Raw genomic sequence first — 13,318 nt, forward strand, 5'->3', positions numbered from 1 at the left:
TTCAGGTTTTTTAATTATCCAATTCACTATCTTGGGGTTTTGTGGGGACCACCTTGATCCACAAACTAAACCTCGTGGATCACATTATGGTGGGAAAAATTGAATACTGACACTTTCTAGAGGAAATAATTTATCAGAAGCCAATACTATGTATTCCTTATAACATTCATATACATATAATAAAATTGCTATGTAATTGGATCGTTGCTAAGGACTCCATCTCTTCTTGGTAACCTAAATTAAAATGAAACAGCCCCACATTCAATGAAATGGGCATTAAAGAAGTTCACAAAATATGGGGCAAGCTGCTATTTTAGTAATGTTTGTTTTCTTGTATCTTGCTTTCAAAACAGAAAAACCTTTTTGGAAAGAAGTTTGAGGTTCAAGATTCTTGGAAGAATCCATGTCATATCAAGGGAGAGGATAGCTTATACATAGAGATCTTTCTAGCTCAACTTTTACTCAAAGATTTACTTATTCCGCAAAAACATAAAATGGAAGATTGGATTGGATTGGTGATGTTCGTGCAATGTTTTTGAACCTTTTCTATAGTAGCCTTTGAACTTGAGAAGAAGTAGAGAATTTGAGGGTGGCAACAAGAGGCTGAAGCTTGAGTAGTGACTTAATTTTCAGCTCTGCTTCATTTATCAAGTTCTTGTAGTATGATTCAGAGATGAAATCTTTCAGGGTCAAGATTAGCTTCCTTGAAGTTGACTTGAAACAACCAGCATCTCAAGACATGATATATTGATTCCTTCCTGAAGTAAATTTCAGTCTCACATTTCTGGATCTTCAACTTCACTGCTCATCACAAAGCTAGGAAATGCCAAGGTTATGTCCCTGAGAAATGTCATGGATTTTGACTCATGTTATTAAAATTCGGTAGAAAATATGAAACTCAACTCCTGTTAAGATTTCTCTGAGCGGGGAATGAAGAAGGGAATTATCAATTTGGACAAGTATAGAAATAAGGCAATGTCAAGTTCATGTTGATATAAAGATCGACAAACTTTGAACAGAATTTATTACTTACTTTAAGTATGGTAGAGTCATATTCTTTAGTAGAGATGGATGTTTTGAAACAAATTCCTTCCACTCATCTTGGTCAATCCTTCCATCGCCTTTTGAATCTGCATCGCTAAATGTCTGGGGAAAAACAAACAACTTCAGAAACATTTGACTTAAAGAATCATGAAAGGGTAAGGGTCTTGATATAGAGGGATTTGTACCTTATCCACAATTGTTTGAACAACATCATCTGAAAGTACTAGCTCTGATTCATGCAAAAGCGCCAACACCATCTCCTTCAACTGTCATAACAAGATAAACTCTCAACATAGTTGTGCAAAATAGCTTCATAAAAATATTGTTACACATTAATAAACATGAAACTTCCACCAAGAAGACAGTGTCAGTACTGAACCAATTGCTAGGCATTAAAGCCACATTCAGGTCAAAGCAATATCTTTGTTATTAAGTTGATACATTAACAAAAACAAACATATTCGGTAACTCCCAAAAATAAATAATTAAAGAAAAACCTTTTTATGATGTAAAACAATTTTAAACAATCTGTGAAAACAGAATGGAAAAGGAACCATGATGCAAGCTGCAAGAGAAGGAGAAAAGTTTGCATAGTTCACCTCCTCACGCTCAATGTAACCAGTGCGTCTCAGGTCGTACAATCTAAAAGCAACTGCAAGAGGACGACCAACTTAGCAGATGATAATGTGGATAATTAAAAATGAGAAAGACACCATAAGAAGCATGAACATATGAATTTTATTAGGAAAATTTAATCTTACATGAAATTTTGTCTTCTACAGGTGCGTTGGGGTGAAAGATCCCCAATGAACGAACAAATTCTCCAAACTCAATAACTCCATTGCGCTTAAGATCAAATAAATCAAAAATCTACAAGAACCCCCCCAAAAAATAAAGAGTAAGTTCTGGAATGGCATCATCAAATGCTATACTGTAAAAATGCATGATCATTGATAAGTGATAAAAAGGATTTAAAAACTTAAAAATTAAGTTAGAAAACAATAAAAATAAAACCATTATAGCACTTAACAGTTCAAAATCACAGTGAAAATTTCAGCCACCACTGCTTTCAGAAATTTAGAAGTCTCCATCTACCAAGAAAAGACTCATTATTACATTAAGCATGGCCTATTGATCTATGAAAGAGGTGCCAGAATCACACACCCTGTCTGCAAACAGATTCCTCCTATTTCTGTTCCTGAAGAGTGCCAGCTGGAATTCTTCCTGTCGAAGAGTTGGATTATAAAATTGTCATTAAGTAGGAGAAAAAATTTCAAGTATATAGTTGATAATACACAAAGTGATGAAGTTCTATTGACTCATATTTTGCACACTTGTGTAATCAGCTAAAAATGAAGGTAACAATAACTTTGAGATGCAACCATGGAAAACATACCTTATGGATAAGTCCATCATCAGTAATTGAACTGCTCAATTTCTTGAAAAGCTCATATAAGGCTTCAACTTCACTCACACTAACTGCAAATAAGTTGCATAGAAAATTTTAATGATAAGAAAATTTAGTCACTATTCTATTCCAGAGAATTGAAAGATAAAGATGCAGGTGTCTTGAACTAATTAAACAGTCCAGTCTACCTTAAGGGTATCCCAAGTGATATTAAATCATTAGTTTAATAAGACATAATCATGGATGCCTAGGGAAAGATGATGAGCCTAGCTATGGATTTATAAGCAACATCATGAAAGAGGATCATTATGGTTCGTTTGTGAAACTAAGCAAACTAACAAAGTTACAGGAGAACAAAATAGTTATGCTGATGCATACTCACAAGGTGTTTCAGCAGCAAGAACAGAAGGCTCTTCGTAGCCAGGAACGTAACCTTTCTTTGAGGGATAGCAGCCCATTCATACAATTTCATAGAAAGAAGTAAAAAGACCCCAATAATACCGAGGAAAAGGCCAGACCTGTCAAAATCCAAAGAAAAATTGAAATTAGAGGGGTGAGAAAAATTTTGAAATACTGTAATGTCAATTTGTATATCCATAACCATCTCGGATGGCAAAGATAATGACAATCGAACTCAAAACACGAAGGCCAATGACAAGAATTGAAGGAGACCAATCGGTAATGTCTCACCCACTAGCAAGAATATAGGAAGGTCCTCTCTGTGACTCCAATTCAGACCACACAATATAGGAGTGGCTAGACATACCAGTAGACATTACCAGAACTGTGTATAATGTATGCTATCACTAGCCACAGATCCTTATGGGACAGCAACTAGCTGCTGCTTTTCAGCTAGAAGAAACTCAGTTTCTCGAACCTTCCAATAATGACAAAACTGCTTAAAATTATTAAAAATTTGATGCCAAAATAGTTATATCACCAGTTCCAGCCTCCCCTGAAAGACTAGAAAATATATGAGAAATCCTTACGGACTTAAGCTGTCACTTGAACTATTATTACTTAAAAAATATAAACATATAGGGGAAAAAAAAAAGAAAAACAAAAACAAAAAAGAATCTGCATATGGGCATCATATTTAGGCTACTATTCAAGCTCATAAAATTTCTAGTTCTGAACCTGTTTATGTTTCTACAGTTCTACAATTCTTTCCTTGGCTAGTTCCATATCGTCGTCCTAGTGCTACAAAGAACTGGTAGTAAGACCCTAAATTTTTTCAGCATCACTATTGCTCGTTTGGGAAGAAGGCAGAATGATCAAAGTTGAGATTTTCAGATCCTCACTTAGCTTGCAGATAAAAATTAAAGTATCAGCGTTAGATTTCTCTTACAAAAAAACATATATATATATATATATATATATATATATCTTTCTTGCGTAGGAATTAGGACCACATGCCTAGTACGATCATATTCTGGGATTATAACTACTTAATGCATGACATTGAGCATGATAGCATCTCAAATCTTCCTGGCAGCCAAACACTGTGCAAGTGCAACCCGGTCAAAATGCGACTGCAGAAAAAACTCTCAGAGACCATCATTACCGATTGAAAACATGATGTAGCAAAAATGAGAATCTGCTCAGCATCATGCTTTGGAATTCCCATTTGGGACTCGTCTGCAAAATTTAATAATTTACTAACAAGAAGTTTACGCTAAAATAAAATCAAAATCAAAACTTTTTTTTCATTCTGAAAACAATAATGTGAGATAAACCCAGTGACCCATCTTCCCCGTTTGACCGAAGGGTAAAATGCATGAAACAAATTGGATTTAGGATATCTGAATGAAGCACGAGACAGAAAACACTTGGGGAGCCAAAGCAAACACCATACCAAAAAAAAAAACATGGGATTATAATAATATCCTCCCTTTTCATTTCTTTTTTCATTAACCATAAGAAAAAATTCAAATTATAAGCACATAGAAGAAGACCCAGTTCCATTAAAAACAATAAACACAGAGATAAGAGCTAACCTGTTAGAGAGACCTGAAGATGGCCAAAAGGGGTCTGTCGCTGAGCTTTCGCCGTTTAGAACATGCTAAAAAGAAATGAAAATTGAGAGAAAGATCTTAGCTTTCTTAGCTTGGCTCCAATGGGGTTGAGTACGTGGTCTGTAAGTTCAAGGAGAGGTTGTTTTATGATATTCAAAGTTTTCAATCTCCAAACTGAAACCGCATCAGTATATAGAAATCTCCTTAGAGAGCCTGTTTTTACCAATTTTTTTCCGACCCACTTGTTCTTTTCGCTTTCAAGCTCAACACCTTTATTTTAAATAGTACACTAAAAATATAAAAAAATAAAAAAAAAAAATCTTTTTTGGGATTTTAGTATAAATATAAGCACGTTGCTCAATAGTTAAAAAGTTAAAACCAAAACAATTTACCCTAAAAAAAGATGGAAAATAAAAGAAACGAAAAGTTAAATCCAACACAGGACGGATTCGTTTCCAGCAGGAACTTTAACCCTTTTTTTTGTTTTTTTTTTAGTCTTAATTATTTATCACTTTTCAAAAGAAAGGGGCAACACTTTTTCTAAATCTTTTGCTTGTGCGGCTAGTTTAAGGTTTTAACTTAAGTTTTAAATTTTAAATTAAATATTATAACTCTCAAAAAAATATATCACATGTTTTGCTAAAGTCTTTTATTTTTTTTTTAAAACACATTTTTGAAAAAATAAATATTTTTAATTATTTTATTTTCTTTTTCAACGGCATAGAAATGTGCATCAAAAAGACTTTTTATTTTATTCTTGTAGTCTTTTAAATATTTACTATTTTTATATTTTTAACATATTAAATTATTATTGCATTAATAATTGTTATATTTCTATCTTGTAAATTAAAATTAATTTATTTTAATATATATTTAATTCCCCTTTTTTTAGTTCTGTATTTTTTAGTCTGTAATATATAATACACACATGTACATGTATTGAATTTATAAATACTAAAATTATGTATTTTATGGCCGAACTTTTATCATTTTCTTTAATATGATTTATAAACATTTGCCATTTTATATTTAACTATGGTTAAAAGTGCTTGTGAGCTAATTTTTCTTTTATAAGCTAATTTGTAGAAGCTTATAAGGTTACAAACAATGGCCAATCAAGAAGTTCAGTTAGAAAATATATGGAAATATATAAAATCCCTTGAATTTAAATAAGTTAAATAATACAAAACATAAAACTCATTCAATTTAAATATGTTGATAATATATAAACATATATTATTTTACGTGAATGTTATATATATATATATATATATATATATATGTACACACACACACACGCATATGTTAATAATATAGAGAAGACAGAAACAATTTAGCTCTAAAAATTTATGATTTTAGAGTATCTTTTATTGATTTGATTAGGAGCAGTGCTAGAGCACCAAAAAAGGCTACAACGTCTACCACGGTGATTTATTTATTAAAAGAACAATGTTATGGGGTATTAAATTTTGTATTAAAATTTTAATATCAATTATGTGATAATTTTTTAATGGTATTAAATTGATATTACTTTATATTACATGAGTAGATAAATCATTTAAAAGTTATCAAATTTTTAATAAAAAAATTTAATCATTTTAGATTTATCCTTATTAAAATAATATGTAATTTTATCTGTTAGAAACATAATATTTCATCATTCGGTAAAATATATTTTAATAGATGTTTTGTTACCTCTAATATATCTTTTAATTAAAATAGTATTATATGCTTGAAAGGCTGATCATTTAGTTTCTTGTTTATTAGACTACCAATTAACTAATGCATCTTTTCTGCTATGACCCCCAAGGTTATGTCACTCTCTGAAGGCCATCCTATAGTCAGATGGTTCTTCTCAAAATTTAATAAAGTAATTATTTATTTGTACGTGGAGGATTGACATCAATTTTACCAATTAAGAAAGTTTCTTTTAGTTGTGTGGGTAAGTTTACACAAAAAATTAGAATAACTGGTTGAACGAAATTAATAAACCATTCACATCTCTATTCCATGAATATAAATCTATAATAAAAAAAAAATTATTGTTAATGATATATATATATAAACGCTTGGAATAATTTGAATATTAATTGTAAACTGTCCTCCCAAAAGACAACTCTACAAGTAAGTAATCTTGCTTATCATGTTAGTTGGGTTCTTATCAATCAATAAGTCACAGATTGATTTTATTTTATTTTATCTCTATCTTCAACGTGAGGAAAATAAATGGAGAAAATTAAAAATAGTTTTATCATTTTATTTTTTTATTTTTCGTAGCAATCAATGAGATTTCCATCCTCAAGCTTGCTTTCTTTGGAGTAGCATATATATATATATATATATATATAATATGTGTAAAATAGAATAATTATTTAACTCCTGAAGAAGCAAGTTGCATCCCTCCCTACAGACCTATAATTGTTTTTTATTAAATTTGATAGCCGACCCCTTGGACATGTTTTACCTCTAATATATGTGTCAAAATCTCCCATAATTATAATATATATTTAGCAAAGTAACATCATCCTCCTTTCATGTATACGTGTGTGTATATATATATATTATTAGTATTTGTACAAATTTCAACGGTGTATATAATATATAGTAAAAGAATAACTTATATATGTTTCTTACCTGCATTTGGATATATAATTGCAAAACCGACCCATATTATGTTAAAAAAAAAAAAATTCATATATATGCGCTAATTGATGAATATAATATGCTTAATTAATAGTTATATATATATATATGAGCTAATTGATGAATATAATCTGCGTAATTAATAGTTTTATATATATATATATATATATATCTCTGTGTGTGTGTGTGTGTCTCCATCAATCTACTGGTCCTGCAATTATCAAAGACCTATATAATCAGTAAAATGTATATCTCTTGGGTCTTGAAATCGACTTTATTTATTAAAAAAAAAAAAAAAGGCAATATACGGTGTATATAAAAATCAAACCACATCAATTACATGAAATGGGTACCTCGATTATGACCCAAAAAAAAAAAAACAAAAAGAAAAGAAAAATTATTTCATTGGACATATACATAGCAGTACTGGATTTTTTTTGTTTTTGTTTTTTTTCGGTGGATACACGGTACTGGATTACTAAAGGGTGCCAAAAGAATATGAAGAGGTCCCCCATTTCTTGATGTAGACTAATTAATCGGTACATAAGCTGCCCTTCAATTTACATGTAAATTAACTGCTTCCATTTCATGATCATGTTCATGAATTATTATTTTTTTCTTTTTAGTGGGTTCCATTTCATTAAAAGATTGGCTTTTAATCTTAAAATATATATATATATATATATATGACGTGACAGAGCAGATCAACCGAAGTCACTCCATTACCTTTATTGTTTGCTATTGTTGTGACAAAACTCAGATACTGTTGAATACAGATCGATGCATCACACCCAAATTACAGGGATGAAAAGTTGATATCCCGTGATCATCAACAATGTCCTCTTAACTTTTCCACCATTTTTTGTTCGAATTCACAACAAGTGGAGACTCATGCAAAACGTTTATTCATTTTCGATAAAACTTTCAAAGAAATTATAAATGAATAAAATGAAATGGGTCCTGAAACTTTTTATATTGATGACGAAGTAGCTAGATATCTTTGTGCTTCGTAATTTCAATTCATGAGTAGTGGCGAGTCATGCCAAACGTTATTAATTCACTTATATATATATATATATATTTTTTTTTTTTTTTAAGAGAAAAAATTGTGAATTATTAATCAACCTTTAATTATCTGTCGACCATGTAATTATACGTGACCTTGAAGAAAGAACACGAACACGAGCTTAATATTTGGAAAAATGACAGTCGGTGATGAAGATGGCTAACACTAAAGTTGAGAAAGGACATGAATTATGGATTTGTGGGGCTGTGCAAAAGTTGAAATATTGATGAAGATGTTTGTGGCCGTTGCACCTCTATTTTGACCTTCCTCAAAAGCAAAATGCTAGCTATATGAATTATTAAAATCTAGCTTTATGAATTATTAAAATCCATCTTTTTCTTCTTTTCAAGTCCCATCCTTTTACGTGTGTTTTCATTTAAACATTTCACTACTTTTGAATGAAGATTTTTTCTTTTTGTAGTTTGGTTAATCGAATTCAATCTCCAAATAGATGATTATATTAAAGGATGACAATGTTGACAAGTAGTACATTATTTATTCAACTGGTTATGGTGGGGTAGAACATTGCCAAAAAAAAAAAAAAAAAAACCAATTATACTGGGGTAGAAAGATAATAAAGCAAGATAAAATTTTGGCCAACGTACGAAGGCAAAGAAAAGGGGAAGTAAAAAGATAAAAAATTAAAAAAAAAAAAAAAAAGGTGAAAAACCCAAAATTAATGAAACTTGTTTTAGCTGGTCCAACTAAATAACTACACGACAGCTAGACCTTTTGAAAAGAGGCAATAGGCCATGTCACGTGTGACGCAACGAGTATCATATATTCAAATATGCATACGATTACAATCTTACTAAATATAACAAAAACAAAAGGCGTTGTTATAGGGATCAATTACGTACCAAATTAACTTATTATAAGTCAAATCTCTGAAATCCCCATTTGCCTGAAAAAAAGGATAATTTCCAACTCCCATTATCGTTTTTCCAATGCTTTAGTACCTCTGTCTACATATACAAATATGAAAAATGACCTGCTGTTGTAAGCTACTTTGTATCAAATGAAAATTTGAATCAACTTTAAAAAATGTTAAAACAATCACTAACAATAATTAATATTGGTCCCACCTAAATTTTATAAGTTTCTCTTTTATATTTAAGTTTAATTCTTTTTGAAAATAAAAATTATTTAAATAACATATTATTATTTGAATGATGTGGTTAGCACAAATGAACTATATAGTAGTTCATTTAATACATAAATCTTTCTTGAAATCTTTACTATGTATATATATTATAATTAACTTCCTATTCTAATGGACAAAACACATAAATTAATTAGCAAAAATATTCCTAGAAATAAACAAAGTTAGTAGAAATGATGATGATGTAGATTCCAAGCTTCATAGTGAATTTAAGCTATAATTTATGAGTTGCTGTCAGGACCCGTCCAGAATTTCTTCCCCGGAACCCTAGACAGCCCTGATCCCAGGAAAACCCTACCGAACCTTCCAACGGAAAATCCGGCAGAGCCTCCCCTAAGGGATTTACTTACCACAAAATTCCCTGCACTGAAAACACACTTCTAAAATTATCCCCTTATTCCTCCCACAGTACTACAAATCGATTCCACAAATTGCAGCACTTAAAAAAAATAAATACAGTAATCCAGTGCAAAATAAATACAACAAGAGTGAAAGAAATATTACAACTGCAATAAAAGAATAACAGGGTACTGCCGAACTAAAACAGCAAGGAAGATCAAGTCCGCTCCGAGTGAACACCGACAACCTGGTACCTAGAGGAACGGAATTTAAGAGTGTGAGATGCTAATCATCTCAGTGAGCGACCCTACTACTATACCATATATTATCACAGTAATAAGTATAAATAATAATTATTTGGAAATAATATTTTCTCTCAAAACCCTTACAATTCACTCAGTTGGAAAGGTTCCCCTTTTAAAACAATTTCACAAAACCCTTTATCCATATTCCCCGAAAACCAAGACATCAAATAAATATCCGAACAGTAATAATTAATTTTATTTTTCCAATACAGTTTCCAAACATTTTATTTTTAAAACACAGTTCCAAAAATCAGTTGATGCACCCACTATATACCAGTGGCGCCAACAGTACCCAGCGTCCCAAGGTACCGCCAGACAGGAGGTTATAGAGAGAAACCGGCATACGGTCGCGTGGCGTCCCACAGCGCCGCTGCTAACCTGGTGTCCCGGCCAAAGGGGGGTGGCCGCCCTCTCCGATGGCATCCACAGGACACCCTCATAATATCAACCGCGCGCTACTCACACCCACCTGCGCGCTAATCACATCACCTGCGCGCTAATCACACCCACCTGCGCGCTAATCACAACCGTGTGCACACTAACCATATCACATATACCATATCACATATACCATATCACATAATCAGAACACCAGTACGTGCACGGTGCATCTAAAAATCATAAAATCCATAAATTTAAATCATAAAACAAATTTCACATTTTTCATAAGCATAGCGGGCATAATCCATCCGCTTGAACCGGGAAATTCTCCACAATTTCCTTATAATCCATACCATAAATTCCATGATTTTCAAATCCACCAACTTCCAAATCCATCAATTCAAATATCCACATTTTCCCAATAGCATAAATAATTTCTCGAAATATCATAATCAAATCTCATAATATTCCATGGGCATATTTTATAAAAATTGAAATCACCAATATAACCAAATATTTTCTTTGAAATATTTGAAAATCAAATCATGCCCAATTTACCATTAAAACCACACCAATTTCAAAATCCTCAAAACCATAAAATAATTCCACATGGCATAAATTGTAGAATTCGCATTTTCTTAAATCCAATAAATTCATAAATAATTCTACAATAAATCCAATAAATATTTGGCACATAGAAATTAAATTCCAAATATTTCATTCACACATAATATATTCATCAATTAAATTCCCCAAAATTAATTTGAAGGTGGGTCACTCACCTGGAGCACGCAATTAACCCATGATCCACTACGGGATCAATTCTACGACTCACCGGTGCTCCTAGAACAAAATTCACAGACAGTCAAATAAATTAATATTTTATTCGGGTAAATAATACCCGGTACCCGGGGGGTCAAAACACAAACGATAACTAAAATTTACGAATCATATACCGAATCGAAGCTCGAGTGATGCTAATCACAGATCCGGTCTTAATTTCCGATGATCGTACCCGACGGGGTTTGAATTTCGTCGGGAAGCTTTTCGGGTTTCGGCTCCGCAATTCTCCCAAACCGTCGCGAATTGGCGGAAACGGAAGTCGGATTTGGGTTCAGGAGGTCGAACACTGCGGACTGGAGCTGGCCGGAATTTTCGGGCACTCGCCGGAACAGTAATTTCCGGCGGGCCGCCACGTCACCGGCAACCGTCGCCGGAACAGTATTTTCCGGCGGTGGCCGTTTGCTGTGAAATTTTGCAGATTTGTAGATCGTGAGGAGAGCAATCCAACGGGACCGACAGTGAGCAAAACGGAGGTCGGACGGCGGAGAAATCACCGTTTGAAGATTTTCGACCCCTCGCCGGAAAACGCTCCGATCCCGGCGCGTCGGTGGTCCGATGGCCGTGATTTTTGGTGGGTAGGCCGGACTTGAGGAGAGGATGATGGGTGTATGGCGTGTGTACTGTATATCGGCCGGAATAGTGCCGATTCGCGGTGGCCGGCGGTGGAGGGGGAAAAATCGCCGCCAAACTTCGGACGTCCGATCCGGGCGCGTCCGGCGGCCGTTCGCCGTGAAATTTGGAGGTTTTGCCGGAAATGAGGTGGGCAAGCTTTCTGTCCGGTGCGTGTACAGTAACTCGGCCGGAACAGTGGCAAAATCCGGTGGCCGGCGGTGGCTCTCTCTCTCTCTCTTCTCTCTCTTTCTCTCTCTTCTCTCTCTTTCTCTCTCTTCCCCGAGAGTTTTTCAAAATTAAAACCCTGCGTGACACTGTTCATGCCACGTGGACCAATCAGAAACTGACACGTGGCGTTTCACTGTTCACCGACCCAAAAAAAATATTAAAATAATACGGTATCCGGTAAACTTCAAACGTCCATAACTTTTTAACCGGATGTCCGTTTTGAGCGTGCCGCTAGTCTGTGAACTCGTATCGACGAGCACTTCACAACCATGCATGAGTCAAAGCTCAATTCCCCATAAACAAAAAGTCAACTCCGGCACCCCTTGGACAGTTTGGACCGCAACTTGTTTCGTCCATAACTTTCAAACCGTAGCTCCATTTTCGACGTGCTACCAGTCTACGAACTCGTGGCATCGTGCACTTCGCCACGGTACCCTAGTCAACTCAAAATTCTCACCGAGTCAAAAAGTCAACTTTTGACCCCCTTCGGTCAACGGTCAACGGTCAACCTCGGTCAACGTGCACGGATTCCGGTGCGATTTGGGACGGGGTGTTACAGCCTTCCCCCCTTACAAAAATTTCGTCCTCGAAATTTCCGCGCGTCACTGGAACAAACAAGGGTTCTGATCACGCACCTGCGCTTCGGGCTCCCATGTCGCTTCCTCGACTAAGTAGTTCCTTGCCAACTAATCCATGCCCAACACTACTTCAAGTCTGGATAGATCCAACAGGATCAGGTCTGCTTCCATCACTTGATCTGTGAAATCGTCGGGCGTAGTCCTGGCTCCCTGCTGCGTCATAGCAAACACCCGGCCTTGACTTGTCTGCTGGGGTCTCCTTCCTCTACCTCGACTCGATCCTGCAGACGGCTGGACTGATCCCGAAGAAACTCCTACTGGCTGACTTCCCTGGGAACTCTGTCCTGGAAATATCCCCGTATGCTGTGTCCGTCGACCTGCTTCTAGCACACTGCCGCTACCATAAGGGCAATCCCTCCTTATGTGGCCTGGCTGCCCACACCGAAAGCATAAACCATCCATCTGACACTGCCCAGAATGATTCCCCCTACAAAGTGGACAAATCCGCGGAGAACCAATGCGTGACTGCTGATACGAGCTTGCATCCACAATGATCGAATGGCGAGCTGGCTGGGGCATGCGATAACTATCTCTCCTCTGGAATCTGCCTCGTGGGCTTAACCCATCACTGTCTGAGCCTGAGCTATGGCTCTTCTTAGCTGCCCCCTGTCGAGGTACTCCGCTATACGATCCT

At 34.8% G+C, this 13,318-nt stretch overlaps 1 protein-coding gene across 6 annotated transcripts; it reads right to left on the minus strand.

The window, feature by feature from the left end:
- Nucleotides 1-285: 285 nt before the first annotated feature.
- On the minus strand, nucleotides 286-4,720 carry LOC107414799 (calcineurin B-like protein 4). Of its 6 annotated transcripts, none has more exons than XM_048469832.2 (10): nucleotides 4,450-4,720; nucleotides 3,869-3,984; nucleotides 2,835-2,970; nucleotides 2,441-2,523; nucleotides 2,209-2,268; nucleotides 1,806-1,914; nucleotides 1,644-1,696; nucleotides 1,230-1,310; nucleotides 1,034-1,146; nucleotides 286-840 (listed from the first exon to the last, which is right to left on the minus strand). In XM_048469832.2, exons 3-10 carry the CDS (start codon nucleotides 2,908-2,910, stop codon nucleotides 777-779), a joined length of 639 nt encoding a protein of 212 aa, XP_048325789.1. In that variant the 5' UTR covers nucleotides 2,911-2,970; nucleotides 3,869-3,984; nucleotides 4,450-4,720; the 3' UTR covers nucleotides 286-776. The 6 variants fall into 6 exon arrangements, with proteins under 6 accessions (XP_048325789.1, XP_015878485.2, XP_024927953.2 ...); XM_016022999.4 differs by lacking the exon at nucleotides 3,869-3,984 and adding an exon at nucleotides 4,017-4,090; XM_025072185.3 differs by having other exon boundaries at nucleotides 3,869-4,090.
- Nucleotides 4,721-13,318: the final 8,598 nt, after the last annotated feature.

This window comes from Ziziphus jujuba, chromosome 8, assembly GCF_031755915.1.
Source record: "Ziziphus jujuba cultivar Dongzao chromosome 8, ASM3175591v1".
Lineage (NCBI taxonomy): Eukaryota > Viridiplantae > Streptophyta > Magnoliopsida > Rosales > Rhamnaceae > Ziziphus > Ziziphus jujuba.